This window comes from Anticarsia gemmatalis, chromosome 19 (genome assembly GCF_050436995.1).
Source record: "Anticarsia gemmatalis isolate Benzon Research Colony breed Stoneville strain chromosome 19, ilAntGemm2 primary, whole genome shotgun sequence".
Lineage (NCBI taxonomy): Eukaryota > Metazoa > Arthropoda > Insecta > Lepidoptera > Erebidae > Anticarsia > Anticarsia gemmatalis.
Genome location: NC_134763.1, coordinates 5,719,199 through 5,740,697, shown reverse-complemented (window position 1 = coordinate 5,740,697; position 21,499 = coordinate 5,719,199). Strand labels below are relative to the sequence as shown.

Below are 21,499 nucleotides of genomic sequence, written 5' to 3'. Positions count from 1 at the left end.
GTACACTGTAAAGTAATAGATCGGTATCGGACTATTTAAAACCGGGGTAAATAACAAAAGACTAAGTAAATTCAGTTTCAGTAGCCTGTGCAAATAATCACGGGTACTTTGCTTTTAACACAGCATAGTGGAACCGGTGCACTGCAGTTGCTTGGCAGACAAGTTAAACGTTGCACTATACGTATGCGGCTATACGCGTAATCGCTTTCTTCAGAAATTCCAAATAGTTAAACTAAATTGTTAAAAAAGATAACTTCGCGTCGTGACGCGAGGACTTCTACACATAACACGCAACGGATACAAAGTACAACCAGACCCAAAATAACTATTTGTGAATCGCACAAATATTTATTCCATGTGGGAATCGAACCCACTATCTTCCGACGCACTGGTAGTAGTGTGGTGACCACCTAAAGCGTCTATCTATATACATATTTCACTTGAACACTATTTTATGGCACCTAGATAAGTACCAACCAATAGTAAACAAATAGACTCCCATGCCAACAGATCGAAATAATGGGAACAATTAATTTACAATACTACCCAAATCTTTCTAGTTCTACCAAACTCTGTACCTACCTACCTTCTGAAATTTAACTGCAATATTGATTGTGACGTCACGATGCAGCGTTATCGTCAGCTTAGCATGTCTTCGAAGCAGACGTGGGAAACCCCTACTAGACCAATTGACATTATCTTAATACATGGTTAATCGCACTATGACTCGAATGGACTTTCCGGTACTTAAGGAGAAACCTGCAGATGATACCTACATAGTAATTCATTTTTAGGTACTTACTTCATTTAATAATATACCTACCTACCTACTTACCTATTACTTACAATAATGTATATGCAAAATAAGCACATAAGTACCTGTGTAAATCTATATAAATAAAAATTAATCACTGAAATGTATGTTATGCGCGTAGGTACCGCGCATAACTTGGATGGATGAACAAATGGAGCAAATTGGATAAATCTTTTTTAAATACATTTGTCACCGTCGGGACTAAGTTTGTATGGGGTGGTATCGATGGTATCAAAATTCCCATGGGAATGGAAACCATGGGATAAAATCATACTTCACCCAGACTTAGTTGGGCCAGTCTGTTAGTATCCAATAAGAATTTTAAACTGTTTGCTGTTTAGGCGTTATCTTGACCTGGTGACACAGGTCTTGGGAAAACACACATCGTACTTATTGAATGAATACCTATCAGTTACAAAGATATATGTATGACAAATTGGAGACCAAAGTGATAAGAGACACCTGCTTATAAGAAGGTAGGTAACTAAAGAAATGCTAGAGTGTTAAGGGTCAGTATCACAGCTTATGAATCAGTGTTAGATAAGCTTTCTGCTAGATAAAGTGACAGCAATTGTATGAAAACAGCTGTCAAAATTTCATCTGAGATTCATCTTTCATTGTTCCTAAGAGATCTCTAAAGAGTCGGTTAAAAGGTGGATTGGTGATATTTTCGTTCCTTAAAAGCACAGAACCTCTGAGCCCAACTTTTTAACTTCAGTTAGATACCTCATCTTCTTCATCTATCTAGTATCTAGGCACTCAGACAATCTAACGAAATCCAACCCAAGACTGCAGCACAGCAATATTTTTTACTACAGCATCACCACAGAAGTATAAAAGTCAGTTCTCCACCTCTTAACATAAAATAACCATGTGAAGCATGTTTATGGTAGAATAAAATAACAATAAAAGTTCTTGTTCCCGTGTAGGTGTGGAATGAAACAAAGAAATAACCTAATGGTATTTTATTCTTTGTCACCAGAACCCATCGCCACATCTCTCTGTGCATCAATCAACAATGTCTGAAGTTCTGAGTATATCTTCTCCAACATGAACAGCCTCGGTTTTGTGAACTGCAAAAATATGAAAAACTGCTGGTAAAATATTTTTTGTATTATAGATACTTACTAAAATCACGCTATTTCCCAATTATGGTTATACCTAAATTTAAGAATACCATTTGCAAAATGCATTTGGAATCATTCCTTAAAACTTCTCTCCTTTCTTTTAAACAATGCATACAATATATGCAATGCGTTACCCAGTAAAAAACAGGGATCAAACTCTTGAGTAGGTACTCCAGGCAGAAGTAGAACAGCAGAAATAAATTACAATTTATAGTCACTCCCATACCAAAAGGAGCTTTGGATGTCTACTCTTACTGTTCTAAAAAATATTACTTGGTTGATGTTAGGTATGTAGGTAATGTCTAAAGCAGTTTACTTAGACTTTAATGAGCATGTACAATCAAAATAGGTTTATATAAGGTTCCATAGAAAGTTCTATTGTTATTGTTCAGCCTAGCCTATTTTCTAACTATGTTGGAGTCGGCTTCTAGTCAAAGCGGATGCAGCTTGATACTAGTATTTTACATGAGGTGAGTGCCTATCAGACCTCCTCTACCTAGTTACCTGGGATATAACACTATACCCTTCGGTAAGACTGCCATTGTGATACAGTAAAAAAATATTTCAGGATTTACATCACTCTTTAGCATGAAAAGGCAATTTACAAATGGTCTGTCCAAACCCTTACAATACCAGGGGCCGAAACAAGTTCCATGGTCGAAAATACTGATTTTACTGACCAAAAATTCAAAAATACTGACCAAATACTGACCATTTTCAAACCGTTTTTTGGGTGAATGGTGTGAAATATAAAGCTTATTTTCAGTTATTGGCCTCCACCATCCCCATAGCCAACCAACACCGCCTTTTTTATTGTGTAAAATGTCCAATAAACTCCACTAAACTTCAATAAACTGCATTAAACACCAAAAATTCTAATGAACTTTCCGTCTTGCGAATTTTCGATCAGTTCTTACGAATTTTCGATCAGTTCTTACGAATTTTCGACCAGGTCTTAGAGTTTTCGATCAGTTCTTACGAATTTTCGACCAGGTCTTAGAGTTTTCGATCAGTTCTTACGAATTTTCGACCAGGTCTTAGAGATTTCGATCAGTTCTTACGAATTTTCGATCTGTTCTTTCGAATTTTCGACCAGGTTTTAGAGTTTTCGATCAGTTCTTACGAATTTTCGGGTCTATCCCACTAGTCCCGTTGAGTTGTCCCGTGACGGGACAACTGGCACTATTTTGTCCCAGTTGTCCCGTGGCGGGACAAGTGACACTGTTTTGGTGCCAGTTATCCCGTTGCAGGAAAATCACGGGACTAATGGGACAGACGGAAGGGTCAAACAACTGGTTCCATTGAGTTGTTGTGTAACAACAGGTACTTGGTACTTTAGTAAGATAGCAGACGTTGTACTTTGTGTTGTAGTACATTTTTTCCTATTTTTTTTAGTAGATAAGTTGAAATTACATTAGGTACATGTTGAATTGACTTGAGTGTTTGAGCTGCTCCAGAGGCCTGTTAACAATATATTTTTAGTTTCCTTACATTATGTTTTTTCAAGTAGGGAATTTCGGATAAGCATTTTACATTTATGGTATGGTAGGTCATAGATATAGACACTCTTGTCGATTTAATTGTAAATTGAAAAGCCCAAATGGTAAAAAAAATCTTCTTGTGAATCTAAACTTTGCATAGAGTAGCGTACAATTCATCATCTACTATCCCACCAAAGTACCAAGTACCTGTGGTCACACAACAGCTCAATGGAACCAGTTGTTTTGACCCTTCCATCTGTCCCATTAGTCCCGTGATTTTTCTGCAACGGGACAACTGGCACCAAAACAGTGTCACTTGTCCCGCCACGGGACAACTGGGACAAAATAGTGCCAATTGTCCCGTCACGGGACAACTCAACGGGACTAGTGGGATAGACCCGAATTTTCGATCAGTTCTTACGAATTTTCGATTAGTTCTTTCTAATTTTGGATTAGGCCACGTGTCCTGACGCGAGTTAAGAAGTTTTTACCCATTCCAAAAAAGTGCGCAACGCCGCTAAAGAAATTTTCATTTAAAAAATACTGATTTTAAAAAAATAGTTTAATTTTATATTTTTTGAGGTCATGTGATGCTTCATAATTTTAATATAAACTTAGGGCATCAACCTATACAGAGCATATCTAAAGCAGCCCAGAGATATCATCACTGAGCAAATCGAAAGTGTAAGATTGGCCAACAGCAGAGGAAAACAAAAAAAAAATAATTGAGTTTGGAAAAATACTGACAATACTGACCGATTTTCAAAAATACTGACTTTTACTGACCATGTCCTAAAATACTGACTTTTACTGACTTTACTGACCTGTTTCGGCCCCTGCAATACTGCTACTGACTTAAAGCTGGAGATTAATATACAAACCTTGAAGAGTGGTATTAATTTCACAGCCTCTGATTCTGTAGCATTCTGGTTATTTTGCTTCACTAATACAGTCAAGTAGTACAGCACTCGGTTCTGAAACATTAGTTAACTGTCGTTACAAAAAAATAATAAAGGAAGTTGTTTATATGAGGTCTTGTCAACATTATATTTTTCCTCACAGACATTTTATAGTTTCATTACATACAAGAAATTACTACAATTTGTTTTGATGGAACTAACAGCATGCACTTTCCTTTTATAAATAAAACATGGTTATTTGTTACAAAGGAACTATAAATATTTTATACAGATCATACAAAGTATTGTCTCTCATAACTTTTGTCTCGTAGTTCATTATTAAGAAGGTAATCTCACCATTTTAATGACTTCATTAATAATAACATCATCAATGCTGGACCATGGTACAAAGTTGTCTTGTCTGCCACATACATACTTCACAGAACTTTGGATTCCCACTGTTGGGATGACTAGTAGACTCTCTGCAAAAAAGAGTTTTATTCAAATACTTTCTCTGAGTAATTGCAGAGCACTTTGTCTGTATTTTGGAACTATAGTTTTGATCTTCTACAAGGTGCATATCTAAGAGATTGTTAGTGTAATTATAAAGAAACATTGAAACAAACCTGATTGAACACAGTGTCTAATATAAAATATTAACAAGCTTGAAAACCCAATGATAATAACTAATATTGCTGTTATACTGATACGAACGTAAATTAAACCTAAAACATTAAATATAACAGCCAGTAAGAAATACGTCTTCGGCCAACTGGAATTGTTTTGATCAACTTTGTAAGATATTGTAAACTGTCTTGAATTTGGAGAGCTGAGCCGTTTGTCGACTTTTAGGGTGAGTTTTATGCCATTTACATTCTCATGCTCAATTACTGTTTCGTTGTTAGGCATATCGATTGTTTCTCAACCCACAATTATAGTAAAAATGCGTGAAACTATCTATTTTCTGTATTATTTGAAACAAACTTGTATTCATTATTCAATAACATAACACCAAACATCTAGACATCATTTCATTGATTTTATCAGTTATCTTCTTTTCTTCACTTGTGTGAAAAAGAGACAAGACGTCTTGAATATGCAACCGATAGGAAGATAAGCGAGTATCTGCAACGCTCAACACAGTGACATTGACTGAACAGCTGTGTTGACAGTGTTGATCACTGACATTTAGTGATACGTTCAAAAGTAAAAATTAATTAATTTATTAAATTGATTTAATTTTAAACCACAACAATGTGCCTCTAATCGCGTTTCATCACAACTATAACTTTTTATAACTAATGGAACTAAAAACGGTGGGAAATAATGATTTAATACCATTAAAAAAATCGGATAATTGTCATTCATGAGCCTTCGATTTCAACTAAGTGCGGGTACTCTGGGTAGTCTCTGGTAACGTTAAATCAATCAAGGACGATCGTTTAAGACCTTCCTTCCATATTTACCTTTCTACCATGCTAGATAGATATTACACTAGTAGCTCACCAATTTATCATTTATGCTGAAGTACCTATTTTTGTAAGCTATATAAATCCATGTGAATCATACCCATGGTAATTATGTTCATGTTATATGTATCTACATATTAACTGTTCATTTTTCCGTGCTAGAAATAGATAGGTAAGTGTTCATTAAACCAAATCCAATATGTAATTATAAAGCCGATACTGCCATTAATAAGTCTGAATACTCTGAATCAATCGCAGCAGGTACCTAAACATTGAACTTCGAAAGCCCATTAAAAATGAACTTTTCAGTTAATTGGTTCTATCACGTAATAATCGATGACATGACAGAAACACCGAGGAAAACAATGAAAGTGAACTTGTAACCATAACAACAAGTAGTACAAATAGACGTCATAAAAGCGTGTAAGCGGCAACAAAATATATAAAATAAGTTACTATTTTGTTGTGAACAGCTGAGTAGTGAGCACTTTGCGAACGTTAAAGCGGATAAGATTTGTGACTGAGGATGGAACAATTGGACGGAAACGCTTGGGTGTTTGATTCCCTTGTGGGATTTCTCCACGGTCCTGTATGGAATGTGCCATTGCAGACTTTCATTGAAGAGAAATCTTTACGTAAGTTGTAATGCAGATACTTTGCACTACTGACTGCATTTACTGCATTAATAGCATTGTTCAAAGTCACATCGGACATATTTTTTGCTATTCGATTATTTGCAGGAACTTTCTTATTTTCATGCTACATTCGCTGTTACTGTTATTATTCTATCGTAAAAGTTTATAACAACAAGTAATGTTTTATTTTCAGCTTTTGAGCCGACAGATAATGGAGAAGTCCTGGATAGGCCGGAATATAAGCAGATTCATAATGAGTATCGCAATTTGGTAAGTGAGTGCAAGGTGTAAAGGACCTTGAAAGTATGTAGAGGTACTTTCTGACCTTTGTTATTATTATAGCTAGGTACTATATGATTTGTTTATTAAGAAACGACACCAGGTAAATGCGGTAAAGAATAAATATTATAAATAGCTAGTCTATAGCTGCCTAGACGTATGTCCTGCGTCAAATAGGTAACTGTCCTTAAACATAAATATCGAAATGTGAAAGCAGTAAATTGTAAAAATATTCTTAATTAAATTCTCGAGTAATAATTAAAACTCGTTAATAATGCAGGTGGACGTGATGTTAGGTTCGTTCATGGATGATATCGGTATATCGGCGGATCAGTTCGAGGCGGCATGCAAACTGTCTGCACGTGACCTGGCCGGGCTGCCGGCTCACTTCCATCGTCGCCTCTTCGAACAAATATGGGCAGCTAACGATTATGAGATGTTCGTTAAAATGATGACGCATAAGAATGTTGAGCTGCAATTACAGGTACATCCTTATCTGTCTTATATCTTCTTCAAATGAAATTCCTTCTTTTTAACATGCAGCATGCTCTTTCCTCCAGGCCTTAGAACTCATTGAACGACGTTATGGGACCATGCCGTTATTTTCAAACGAGCCAGAAGAACTGGATTCTTCAAGGAGCACTGACACAAGTGAGGACTGGCCTGATAATGATGATGTCATGACTGAAATTAAAAAGTACGTTGGAATTCCACATTTAAAGAGGCTAGCCGACTTAATTTTTTGTATTGCATTATGATGACGGTGTTGTTTTAGACTGCAGCTGCAAGATATGGAGGATAAAGATGAAGTAAGTGTACCGCCAGAGGAAGTAGTTGCTGAGAAACAGACCTTATTGTCCAAACTGCATAGCTTTGAAAAGAAGGAAGACATTGAACCAAAAGAAAAGGTCGAGAAGACGGTAACTTTTGATGAAAAGAAGATTCAAGTCATAGAACCGCTGAAGCCCATACCACCAAAAGCTGAGGTGAGTTATTTTGATCTTTCTAAATCACTCTTACTAATTAGTATGCTACATCCTTTACATTCACGATGGAAGTATTTGGATGGTTTCGTAAAAAAACCTACGTAGGTTGATTTATAAGCCTGTCTAAAATTAATAGTACCTTCATACTTTTAGTATCTCATCGAATATAATATTTTGTACATACTTACTTATCATTTATTTCAGGTCAGTGAAGAGGAGATGCGCGCTCGCCAGGAATATTTGAAGCAGCAACGGGACAAGCTGTTGGCGCTGAAGAAACAAGTCCGCGAAAGAAGGTTGGGCGCTGCTGAGATGAGTGCCGAAACTGGAGGTAACTCTTTTAAAATGTATTGGATTTTAAAAACGAAAAAGGTCCAATGTAATTGTCCTCTGATTATTGTAATTTCGTAACTATTTGCTATGAATTCGAGGTGGCGAAGGGTCGCAAAGCACGGCTGCTCGGCCGCGGTCAGCGCGCGTGGCTCACGCAGCGCTGGCAGGTGCTCCGCCGCTACCGCCACCGGACGCCATGCAACTACGTCGTGCTCTCGCCTCTAAGCTCAAGACTGAAGTCGTTGATATTGCTAACTAATATTTATGTCAACACCTTTAAGACTAACTTTAAACACCAATTAAGTTATTCTATTATTGAAAATAAAACTTGTGTCGAAAACTATGATATTAACTTAACTTTATAGGTCATGGAACATGAAAGAAAAAACGTATTCGTAATTATTACCTTATATTTATATTGCTTACTTAACTAGTGACATCATAATAATAGCATTATCGTAAGCTTATTTATTTTACACAACTTGCCGATAGGTAAATCTATTTTAATTTTAATCTGTGTATAAATTAGTTTATGATGGTCATCCACCTAGACAGATAAAAAATAGTCATTATTACAGTCTACTTTCACCTAGAACTTCGTATTTTAATTAATGGGAAGTTATTTCAAGGAATATAAGAATCGTATAAATCTAATTGACAGCTCGATGCTATTAGCCTATTAGACACGTGGATGTTGGCAGATTTCAAAATAAAATTATTACATAAAACGTTTATATATTTACAATATATTCTGACAAGTTCATTCCACGTATGTAATAATTGAATTCGCCTCGCGTTCACTGTGCAGTGCTTGATGTAAGCTGAAGGTTTATGCAATGATGTAAAGTGTGACCATCATACTATAGTTACATTCCTAATGGCGGTAGCGGATTTCTTGGTTAAGATTTAATATCTTATGACAGAGATCAATAATTTCCTTTTCAGATACATATTAAAAATTGATATGTATTTTAGAGACGATACACAAGGTAGTTAAAACGTCATTAAAATAAAGAAGAATGGGGGGCCAAAATAAAATCATAGTGAGGAAAACATTACGACAGCGTAGAACCAGACATTTTTATTTGTGCTCAATTCGTATTTAATCTCAGGCATACCGTAGACACGACACAAAACAATGCTAACGGTATGTATATTTTCACTAACTAGAGCAATTTGCTAGCAATTCACTGATCGCAATACGGCTTAGTGCGTACAAAGTATCAACGGTCGTCAATGGACTATGATCCGTGGCATGCTTAACTTTTATTTTATTTTCTTTAATTTACCAAAATCATGCCGCCAGGAGTTTAACCACGATATTATAGCTAACTACATAAATTATATTATGAACATGTCTATGACAACTCTTGCACACTCATTTAATTAAATACACTCCACGAGCATTATTCAATTTAACTAAAAAAATATTAGATGTAATATATCAAGCTATGCTTTTAAAATAATATATATTATGTCTCGACAATATGGCTCCATCGCATCTTGTGTCCATTATATCAGAAATATTAAGAATTTCTGAATTATATCTTAAGTTAAACTTGGAACTACAAAAAACTAGGTATTAAGAAAGTATCTAAAGTTAGAATATTTTTGATACATATGGAAGAGCATTACGTAAATGCAAAAAGATACACTAAGGCATATTTAAAAGACTCATCCGGGTGTTATAACATTTGAGCACTGCTACACTATTGGTTTGTTATGAACTTTGAAGTTAATGGGAGCCAGTATGGGACTTCAACTGAGATCAGCGCTGGATGTTGTTGTCATTGCGTAAAATAACGTTTGGACCACTCAAACTGTAACTCATTTCTGGCGACATGTGTATACTCATCAAGTTATTTACTATAGACAGATGTTTATAATCACCAGATTAAATGTATATTACAAAATCTAATATTATTTACAAAATACGAATGATAAAACTAGAGGTTTATAGTAATAAAATAAAATGGATCTTAATCAGATAATTTTATCACATACACATTACTTCTGCAGTGTAAAAAAGCTACAAACGATCGTATATAAGCAATGATAGGAAACATTTTGTTGAAAGTAAAGAAAAATTTAATACTGATTTTACATTTCATTTTTAATGTAAGAAATATAATGACGGGGATGGCGCAGGTGATCCATTTCAATATAATTTAATAAATAACAGTTATTAATCCGACATAAATAAGTTATGAAATGAAGCAGACCCAGGAAAGCACGAATAGATAAAGTACAAACTCAATTTCAAATAAAACATTTTACAAAATATTTTTACATGTACCAATAAAATTCTGATGAAATGGATCACACTGGCTTCGCCCTCGCCACCAGTGCTATAATAACAATGTATAAAACTACATTACAGCAACATATTATTATAACTCACTGATGGTTCAATTAACCTAATATAAAATACGTTAATTTTGAATAATGCATGGTAAATCTGGATCCCAAAACAATTACTGACATTCATACAAACTGTATTTCAAATCTTTATTTAAAGTAAATAAATGAGTAACTAAAAATGGTTATTTGTCTAACTACTATATTGTTAGCTGCCAATGTAAACTAAATCAAGTTGAGATACAAACTGGCACACTACAAGAAAACAAGGTGTAATAAACTAAATTGATGATGTCAGGATCCAGATAAACATGTCGAATTATGTGTTGACTGTCCTCATCTAAACATTTACATTACTAAGTTACGTTCTATGTTTCAGTTAAAAAATGTTTATTGCAGTTACAAAGGTACAAAATATTTCTCATATATTACTATTTACTATTATTTTATGTAACAAAAATGCCTCAATCGATATTGAAACTCTATCTGTAATTATTGTATTTATTTATTTACATTTTCAAATGTATTAAAGATCAGCATTGCTGTGTGAGATGGGGACAGTGAACATTATAATAATAAAACTCTTTATTAGTTATATATAAATTCAAACTAAACTTGGCTATATTTTTAAAGACAGCAATATTTCTATATAATTTACATTATGTCTTTAAAAATGCAGCCCTGATTTCTTGCCATACAAATAACATTTTAACTAATCATCACTCTTATATACACACCAATCTTAATAATAATATGCTTTTGCACATACATATAAAAGTGAATAAGATACTCTGGTGGCAATGTAGTGTTACATGAATAGTTAAAATATTACATTAATTCACTAATAGGATTCATGCAAATGTAACAAAAATATTTTTATTACCATAAAACTATTCTCTACTCTCAACAAAGGCAGAGCTCTTAGGAGATTTGTCACGACAAACACTTATTTCGCTACCATCTAACACTGTTATACAGATAATAATTATTAGGGAAGATCATGTGGTACATATTATCGTACATTTTAATAAACCCATTTTAAACAAAACCAACAAGAAAATTCTTATTATTTTTCTTGCAGAAGTTGTTAGAAAAGGATTTATTAATATTGACATTGTTTTGTAACATTGGAAGCATCAATGCCATTCCTACTTATCTCTTTTTCATGCAACCTGGAAAATGTAATTGTTTTCTGTATAACTGTGTTTGATGGTGGAGAAACAAGCCCTACAACAAAAAATCATTACTTATCTCAAATATGTTACATGCTTAAAACAGGACCTTTGTAATGATTACTGCAAAAATAATTATTGGAAAAGTACAAATTGTAATCTCCACAAAGCTCAACACTTAAGAAGGAATGCAAATTATTGAGAAAATAAATATTCATACATCCGAGAGTTCACGTAAATAACTTACGGTTGACTTGTCTTTAATGAAAACCATTAAACATTTGTTTCAAAACGAAAACCCGATTGTTTGTCTCTTAACAGATTATATTCGATACAAATCTGTTTGTGATACGATAACGCACTAGTGAGTAACAATTCCACAGCACAGATAATGATTTTAAATGTCTCTAAAAAAAAGATTGGTCTTGTGATCCTTCATAAACTAAGATTTTTATAAATACGTACATTTTTACATTTTCATATCGCGTTCATGGTGTTTTTTTTCTATTATTATTTATTATTAGACGTTTAATTCCCACTCATATTTTCTTTGTACTTTTTGTGTTTACAATTCTTGACAAAAGTAACCTAACCGTTAAAATTAGTTCACATTAAATACACCTTGTAACCAATATTTGTTCTACTTTCTGATGCCATCTGAAGTATATTATTACACTACAAAGTATGAAGAACTTCATACACTAACTAACTAAAGTCGAACACTCGAGTGTCACCACTTTATATTTACAAATAATGGACATAACCCAGCAGCTAAAGGTACTTCACTGTCTAGCGGCGTTGACTAACGAATGCAAAGTAACCACCGATCGCGTCGATATTTAAATGCAATCGGCTGGAGAACGTGACACGCGGTGTATTCTGGGGGACGAGAGACCGAACAGCTAAGGATGGCAGTGACAGTGAGAACTTAGAACCTAGGAATCACAAAAACGCACTCTGAACTCAAACATTCAGGTGCCGCCTCGTTACTGACACCCTCACAGAGGTTTTCGCGTTTGCCCCCCGAACACAGTCGACGGCCACTCTATACGTCTACAATAAAATCGTATCATTATCAAACGACTCCGTCACACTAAAGAGACGAACCGCGCGACCGGTTTACACAAACGAAAGGCCGAGAACGCAGACATCGCAATAGTGTAACAGAGCGGTACCGCGGACAGATCGATGACCACAGCATACATAAACTTGTCTTACATTAGATAGTTTCACTGGGACGTCGTGTCACGTGCACAGGTAGCGAGACGGGGCGGAGAGCTCGTTATATTCCTTGAAACAGACGCGGGCGCCACTACGCGAGGCGCGGCCGCTTGGCGTCGCGCTCCTCCGTGCCGCCGCCGCCGCCTCCGCCGCCCCCCTCCTCCTCTTCGTCCGAGTCGCCGTCGTAGTCCACCAAACCCTGCCAGTCAAACTCCTCATTAACGTTCGTGTCGGGCAATGTCAACAACGGACCATGGTAATCAGGCAAAGCGATGTCACGCATGTAGTTGAACATAATAAAAACTCATTTGCCACTCAAAGTATTTATATGATTAATAGCAAACACACAAAAACAATATGAAGGCAAATAACAAACAAGCACAGATGATAGACAACATTTCAAACAGGTACTAGTTTAAACCTGTTATAAACATTATTTTTGGAAGACATGTTTTACTCTTTTCAGTTAATTTTTGTTGGTAAAAAATGCACGAGCATTAAAATACCCAAAGTGCATTGTTACCTCGCATAATGTAAGTTTTCTAAATCTGTACCCAACAATGCATTTGTACAATGTTAGACTTATAAAAGCGCAAGCCTGCAAACAACAACCGATTAACAAAAGTTTTTAAAATTGACCTATTTTAAAAACTTATACCGATCCCAAAAACAGGGATATACCATGCAGGGAGTGTACTCATTTCTTTGAATCTATCATTTGAAATAATACCGCGTCATCATGATTCCCCAGCGAAGCGAGTAGAGTAGAGGAGTGAGGGAACTAAAAGTTTACCTTATTGAGTAATCTGGGCGAGGATACCTGAACGTCAGTGTGCGTCGGCTTGCTGGCAGTCGTCGTGCTCAATAGTACTCTGCTTGGCCCATTCACGCTTTCAGTATTCGAACATACCTTCTTTTCAACAATTTTCCCTGGAAGAAAATAAATATGATAAATCACGACCGAAAGTATTACGTAGACATCGCATATTATCGCCAATGGTGCAAAGTTCAATTAATGACAGTGATTGTAGATATAATTACAAAGAAAAACACAGATTATAAGGTCAAACTTGTAGCTGTACTCGGTGTGATTGGGAAAAGTGAAACAGAAAATGTAGATAGTATTGTAAATTAACTACGATGTAAATGAGAATGTGCAATTATAATTGCATATACTAAACTACATTGTCAAAAATAATAGTGCCGCGCGCAACTCTACAAAATATGATAAATTTATCGGAGAAATCGCAGCTAAGGCGGGAAATCTAAAATTACAATCTTATATCGACGTCATTTCGGTTCGTCTAAAAATAGATCACCCCATCGTTTCCTGCGAGGCGGGCAAAGGCGAGTAAGGGCTTGCGCCAATTAGCGAAATATATTTTGATAACAAGAACAATAAGGGTAGCCTTACATAAATATTTAGGCAATACAATAGAGGAAGTTATAATCGACATATTTAATTTTTTACGATTATAATCGAGAACAAATCATCGAACTTCTTGTTTGATGTGTTACACGCTACACACCACATCCAAAGGCAGTTTTGTAGGCCTACATTGAGTAATTGCGTTACATCTGGAAGTACTTTATGCACAATAATGTAAAGATATTTCGGTAGTCAGTTCATTATTGAAAAGACTACTTGCAGTACGCAGACGAATGTGTGGAACGAGTGGTGAGTGTGACATACCGATGGCGTCTAGCGCGTGGTGCGCGTGCGCGTGGTTGGCGGGCGGCGTGTGCGGGTGCGCGTGCGGCGCGTGCGGCGCGGCGGGCTCGAGCGCGGGCTCGTCGTCCAGCTCGTCGTCGTCGTTGAACCACATCTCCTCCTCGTCGTCGGGCGCGCGCGCCTCGCGCCGGTAGCGCGTGCGCAGCAGCGACGGCACCACCGCCTCGCCCACGCCCACGCTGCCGCTCACTGCGGATAACACGCCACCGTTAAACTCATACGACTATTCAATAATGCATTGTTCTCACAATCATCTATACTAATATTATAAAGCTGAAGAGTTTGTTTGTTTGTTTGTTTGTTTGAACGCGCTAATCTCAGGAACTACTGGTCCGATTTGAAAAATTCTTTCGGTGTTTGATAGCCCATTCATCGAGGAAGGTTATAGGCTACATATCATTACGCTACGACCAATAGGAGCAGAGTAGCAATAAAAAATGTTACAAAAACGGGGAAAATCTTGACTCATTCTCTCTTATGTGACGCAAGCGAAGTTGCGCGGGTCAGCTAGTCTAATATACAATACAAGCTGCATACACCCCATAAAATTGTAAGATTAAGAATATTAACTGCAGTTGAACTAAGTATGGAAGTAAGTATTTCTGAAGATTTCTGTCTCTGCCATAAATTTTAAATATTACTTTCTCACAACTAAAATGTTGTAGTTAAGTTGTGTCTGCCAAGAAATAGCAAATATTTTTAGACATGCTGTTACAAAAAAAATCACAGAAAAGCCAATTTTCTTGCGTCAAATTATTTTGTAAGATAAATGGTTCACGATACGCAGATAGGTAGTAAAATATATTTAGGATAACAAAATATTCACTCACCTCTATCTCTCTCCTTAAGTTTGTCCTGGTGTTGATCATAACGCGTTTTTAAAGCTTTGAATGTCTGTACATATTCAACATCTTCCAAGATCTTTCCATAGTTTTCGACGACATGCGAACATAGTGACTTTATGTCTTCCAACTTGATGAATTCAAATAATTCTAATATTGCAGAATCTAATAAGTTATACCTGAAAAGTAATGTGAAAAAATATTAGAGGAGCTTTAGATGTGAACAATAGTTGGGCATATCAGGGATGCGTAAGAACTAGGAAAAATGATTATATTAGATTTCACTCAAAGATTATGTTTGTTATCAAGTATGCTTCATTCCTATATATCCTATTTCTAATAAGAACTGCCAAAAACATATAAACGACAATATTTACTTTTTCAGTGACATACCTGCCATTATTTCTAAGGAAAGCATCTATGACTGGTGCAAAGAGGTTTCCCTTGATGATGTATCTGTTGTAGTACTCGTCTTTGAGCGCGATGATTTTCCTCATGAACCTGAGCGCGCCGAGCACCAGGAAGGTGTGTGTCGACCTCATCAGCACCAGTATGCGACGAAGAAGGTCCTGAAACATGTCAATTTAGTTTTAGTGCACGGATAAAATTGTTAGTAGTAATATTAAAGTATTTTATTTTGTGGTCAGCACACGAAAATGAACGCACACGCACTGAATAAACGTATAACATGTGAAATCATATTAAGACCTAATTAATATAGAGCATTATTATTTTATTAAAACTTAAGTTTCAATAAGTAACTAAGACGTAAGTCTTTACGCGGTTCTTGCATAGGTAATGAATTTATGTGGCCTTTTCACCTATTTACAATATTTTAATACTTCTGAAGACCTGTTACTGAGATTACTTTCAAAGAAAAATAATCAACAAAACGCTGCACTGAAATCAATTAACTATTACTAAAAGGAAGGTGTCATTACCATTAACAACGACTGACCTTGTACCTAAATCTGACTGAAAAGAAATATAGGCGATTAGTCGAGCGACTTTATCTATTCAATTAGTCATTGTTCATTCATGAAAAATTCATTGCAATAAACAGGCTTTTACTATAGTTCTTTCATGTCATTTTATGTCGAACCTAAGCATTTTATTACTTGTGTTATGTTATTAATAAGTATTAAACGCACAGATTTTTTTTTATATAATTTGTAATTTATATTTTTTCTTAGTACATTAATGTGCAACCTAGTGTGTTAAAAGAAGTTCAAACTTTTCGTAGGCTTGCAACTTTCTTCCGTTGAAGGACAGTGTTTGTCAAGCAACACAGGCCAAGGATATATTATTTTTTATTTCGTCTTTACTTCGGATATAACAGATCATGCGCCTCTTAGGTGCTTGTAGATATATGTTATGAAGCGGCGCCTAAGTGAATGAGTCATTGCAAAAATTATGTAATTGAATGAAATGCCATTGATAAATAAAAATGACAATAATAAAAACAGTTGATAAGATTTGCAATCTCTCTGGGCTTTCCCTGACAAAAGGTAAACACAAAAGATTAGTCATTACATAACTATTTGTTACGGTACCGCAAAACAGCTGTTAAATAACGCATAAAACATCGTACGACATTGGCAGCTATCTATACATAAGTAGGTGATTAACATCCTAATTAGTACAACATTAAATAAACAATATGATATGACTTTTTATAGATATTTGATCTGGGTGAAACGAAAAAAATAAAATCCCTAATTTTTTACAGAACAAATTTATGCATTTTAACTGAAGGGTAATTTTTTTTTTTTTTTATTTATCATCCCGATTTTTAACTCTGTGTGAAAGTCTTATTTCCAGTCGAGAATTATCTACCGATTTTACTCCGATGAAAAGAGATTATGACTGCACTTCTAAGTATCTGCAATCTACACTTTTGCAGTTGTAATGCAGTCCATGCGTATACCGATTGATATCACTGTGACTTTGCAATGACGCAGACTTGCCGACGACGTAGTCATGACTACGCACAACTAAATAATTATACAAGATATTATTTACTTCACTATCACTTTGGTATTGCTAGATAGGCGAACTTAAGCCAATTGAAATACATTAAAATTAATATAATAATAAAAAGTTTCTTGTGCATTTCAGGTCACGGGATTATATCCAATCTTTGACAACAACGTTTATAAATATTTACACTGCAAACTAACACATTGTTATCAGTTAAGGACACAAAAATCAAGATAGTAGGTATTATGCATTGTTATTCTCACCTTATTCAATATGCAGGTCTTGATATGGTAGGTGTGATGTTCAACACAGAACGAGAGGAGTTCGAGGACAAGGCCCAATAGCTGCACTGTGTGGTAGTCTTCCCTTAGCGGCTTCTCTCCCGTCGTGTTTTCTAACAGAGGAGCTGCAGGTAAATAACATGAAATGAGCACAGAAATAGGTATCCAATGAAAGAAAATACTAATTTAATCACTTGGATGTAACATCGCGTAACATCTTTGTAACACTAACAACGTTTCAAAGATGCTAGGTCTGAAAGTGGATGCAAATGTCGAAACTGCCAAACGTTCTTGTAAGGTCAAACATAAGATGCACATGTCAAATGCGCCACTAACCCTCGGTTTCTGAGGTAAATCTACCTTAACAATATTGTAAACCGGGGGTAAATAAACCTGAACAATATTGTAAAGCTGCCTATCACTAAAGGAGAGGTGCCGACCTCATACATACATCGACCGCGCAACATAGCCGCGCGCGATCGATGGTGGATGATACTCCTTACTTACTCTACCTTAAAAGTATTTGTTATAAGGGTAAGCCTAAAAACTTGTAGTTACTATAGCACAACTTTAATGTATACATAACACTACGTGATTCGCATGGCTATATTAGTGGTTCAATATTGTCTGTGTATGGAAATATTATCTGTAATATTCATAAAAATTCCCTCTTACAAAATGTTAGATACAGAATCCTTGATAACTTTTAATCCTACAAGTGACCATAGATCAAGAATCAGGCAAAAGTTAATACTTAATAACACAGCTTGTAAGCTTTTCTATTGAAACCAGTAATTATATTCATAACCTGTTGTCATTGACCACAATGTAATCAGAGTCAGAATAAAAATCTAGTGCTTATTTCATTATTACTTATTAGAATTGCAAATACTAAAATACTGGTCCAGTTGGAATATATTGTAAACAGAATTAATATAGATAACTACACTATGACTTATACTCAATACTTGTTTTCTCTGCTGTTCTATGAATCTGTGTACATTCTAATTACACTATTAACAAATTAAAGAAAGGAAACTTACCTATTAGTGTTTGTATACTGTGTTTGTAGAAGAAATTTAGGAAGTCTGCTTTTTCACTCTTATTAACAGATGCAAGCATGCTCTCGGGGTCCAGGAGAATGCGTAGGACACCCATGAGCTGCACTGCACCACCAAGTTCAGGGTCACGGTCTCTCAACATCTGTTCTATCACTATATTTAGTAACATCTGCTCCTAGAAAAATGCAATCTTAATTAGTTATTTATTTCATTGATATAGGTCAATTTTTTTCTTTTACTTGTATATATTGAAGTGAATGCAACTAGCTTCTAGGAGTGGTAACAACTTTTACTTGTTTTAGGAGCACAGACATGATACATACCTCTTCAGTGTTGTTAGCATGTTGTAATGTGTGATCTCTCACAACTGAGGGTGAAAACTCTACAATGTAAGTTAAAATGTCTATAGATGCAGTCTTAGTCTTCTGATCATCTATACTTAGAGTGATTTCTAATGCTGGCAGGATACCCAGAGATACTAAAGTTTTATAAAAAGCATCCTTATCTTGAGGTTGTAAGTTTTGTGAAAAATTACAAAATTCCTTTAAAAACAGAACTAGGTCCCGTCTCTTAACATCTGGAGTCTTATCATCCATAAGAAGTTTAAACAAATCTGTCAAAAATTTCTCATCTTCTTCTATGAGTTTCACTATTTCTACTTTGTTGAAAAATATAAAACTTGACAATGTGCTAAGCAGATTGTCTTCAAAAACTGTAGGTGTAGGCAACACAATGTCTTGGATATACTGTACTCTGTATGTTTGATGTATTTTAGCAAGCAAGTCCTTGTTCTTTATAGGAATGGCCTCACGGAACTTTGCTAGCTCTCTCAAATACTCTCTGTGCTTTTTAGGCTGAGGCAACCCAGGATCATACTCAAGACAGCCCACAACATCAAATATAGTGTCATCGGCAAACATTGTGTCAAAAAGTGTGTTTTTGTTTAAAAGAAATATACTTTTGAATATTTCATAGAGATGATGAAGTCCCTCAATATTCTCAATGTCTTCACACATGTGGAACAGGTTAAGCAACTTCTTAATGTAGTGCTGACTCTCAAGTGCTGCAGCAAGTTTGTCTTTGCGAGCCGGTGTAACCAAACAACTATTCACAAGTTCACTGATGTCTTCAAGACGTCCCATTTCACATGCTGGCAATTCCACAGGTTGCACACTATCTGACATTTCATCAAATCTCTCATCTTCAGACTCCTCCACAATATCTTGTGTTATTTCAACTGATGGATCTTTTCCTTGTACCTGTAAATAAAAGAAAAACCATATTAGAAACTTGAAACATTCAACTATTTGAAAACTATACTTTGATATCACTCAGTTCAATGATCATTTTGGACATTAAATTATGATGTTGAAGATGTGATATGTATGGTATATTTAATATACAGTAATCCCAGTTACAATTCTTGACAGTGATTTATGTACTGTTGATTATGATGATGTATGTCTGAATACTGAATATACACCATACAAGAACATTAACTTCAGTGTAGGTTATGTTTCCTATTGGAATTATATTTAGTAAATATGTATAAAAACTGATGTAAATAAACTTATATAACATCAAAAGTATATTCACCTGACAAATCTTTTCCCATATTTCATCGCAGCCAGCTTTTTCTTGAAAACTTAATGCTAAATCAAAGTTATCACCTTCAGACCATACTATCAATGTATCCTGTTGTTTCTGATATGCTGTGTCCGGCTGTATCTTACTCTCCAGAAGAAGAGAGCCGTCTGACTCAGCGCGCACCAGTAGCGAGGTGCCTTTCAACCTCTCAACATAACATGACGACACATGTCCTGTTCCTCTATCATCCCATTGTCGGTCTGCGTTCAGAGCGTAAAGCTTAACTCTTCGTCTTGTGTCTGTCATGATAATAGTCAGCGCTCTAAACACTAGGTACTCAAATAATGAATCAATTATTATGGCGCTAATCTAATGCACCTCAACAGTAAATTACTTAACTCCCATTTGTATAAAAACATGTGCACTTCTGTAACAAAAATATCACATTTTGTAAAGAAATCAGTACGTAATTTTTGCGATTGTAATTACCGTAATTACATTCCATCTTGTTCTTCAATTTATGTGAAACACACCTAATTACGACTAGACTTTACGTCAATCGTGTATCAAAACTCTACTCCAAAACATGATCAAGGTATACACATGAAAACACATTTTATAATTTCGTAAAACAATGGAATAATCATTGAAATATCGGAAATCACAAACAAAACAATACAAATTGTAAGCTTTTCCTTACACTGTTAAAACTTATGTGAACAATTAATTAATACTAAAACTCTTCGTTGGATATTGAAAACTCTTAGACAATACGATATTTACCGGAATTATCATTATAGAATCGTCAATTTGACGTACCTTCAAAATAGTACAACATCAAATATCGCCATATTGGATTCACAACAACGCTTCAAAAACGGGGTTCTCAAATCGAAGGGCAAAAGGCGCGACATTTAAAAAGCCTGCATCTAATAACTTATATTACACCTAAATTAACAATTAAATATCACAGTTTTTAGTCTAAGTGGATAGGTTTTGAAGCAACCTATTCATTTTACAAAATATTCTAAACAGTACTGCGTAATTGTTAGCAAAAATTATAAATGAATAACTTTAATTTTAGTAAACAACTTTTTTTTTATCTGGTAGGATATCGGCAATGGCAATGATATTAACAGCCAAAACGCAACGTATTCGTAAATCAATGTCATGTAATGCGCAGCTCAATCATCTCACTATACCTAATATATCTACATTTTTGTATGACTTGATATATATTTA

At 35.2% G+C, this 21,499-nt stretch overlaps 3 protein-coding genes across 7 annotated transcripts; 1 reads left to right on the top strand and 2 right to left on the bottom strand.

Annotated features, from left to right (window-relative positions):
- Positions 1–1,764: 1,764 nt before the first annotated feature.
- On the bottom strand, positions 1,765–5,315 carry LOC142981015 (uncharacterized). The gene is made up of 4 exons (XM_076126666.1): positions 4,948–5,315; positions 4,679–4,803; positions 4,304–4,396; positions 1,765–1,887 (listed from the first exon to the last, which is right to left on the bottom strand). The coding sequence occupies exons 1-4, from the start codon at positions 5,228–5,230 to the stop codon at positions 1,780–1,782; spliced, it is 609 nt and encodes a 202-aa protein (XP_075982781.1). The 5' UTR covers positions 5,231–5,315; the 3' UTR covers positions 1,765–1,779.
- A 741-nt stretch (positions 5,316–6,056) lies between these two features.
- Positions 6,057–8,576, top strand: LOC142981317 (cilia- and flagella-associated protein 36). The gene is made up of 7 exons (XM_076127145.1): positions 6,057–6,425; positions 6,619–6,695; positions 6,985–7,188; positions 7,265–7,401; positions 7,480–7,690; positions 7,895–8,021; positions 8,122–8,576. The coding sequence occupies exons 1-7, from the start codon at positions 6,317–6,319 to the stop codon at positions 8,280–8,282; spliced, it is 1,026 nt and encodes a 341-aa protein (XP_075983260.1). The 5' UTR covers positions 6,057–6,316; the 3' UTR covers positions 8,283–8,576.
- Positions 8,577–10,000: 1,424 nt separating this feature from the next.
- Positions 10,001–21,118, bottom strand: flfl (serine/threonine-protein phosphatase 4 regulatory subunit 3 flfl). Of its 5 annotated transcripts, none has more exons than XM_076127140.1 (10): positions 21,077–21,118; positions 20,267–20,684; positions 18,994–19,929; positions 18,653–18,845; positions 17,592–17,734; positions 15,742–15,917; positions 15,337–15,527; positions 14,468–14,695; positions 13,568–13,704; positions 10,001–12,973 (listed from the first exon to the last, which is right to left on the bottom strand). In XM_076127140.1, exons 2-10 carry the CDS (start codon positions 20,561–20,563, stop codon positions 12,866–12,868), a joined length of 2,409 nt encoding a protein of 802 aa, XP_075983255.1. In that variant the 5' UTR covers positions 20,564–20,684; positions 21,077–21,118; the 3' UTR covers positions 10,001–12,865. The 5 variants fall into 5 exon arrangements, with proteins under 5 accessions (XP_075983255.1, XP_075983259.1, XP_075983256.1 ...); XM_076127144.1 differs by having other exon boundaries at positions 13,595–13,704; XM_076127141.1 differs by having other exon boundaries at positions 21,041–21,113.
- Positions 21,119–21,499: the final 381 nt, after the last annotated feature.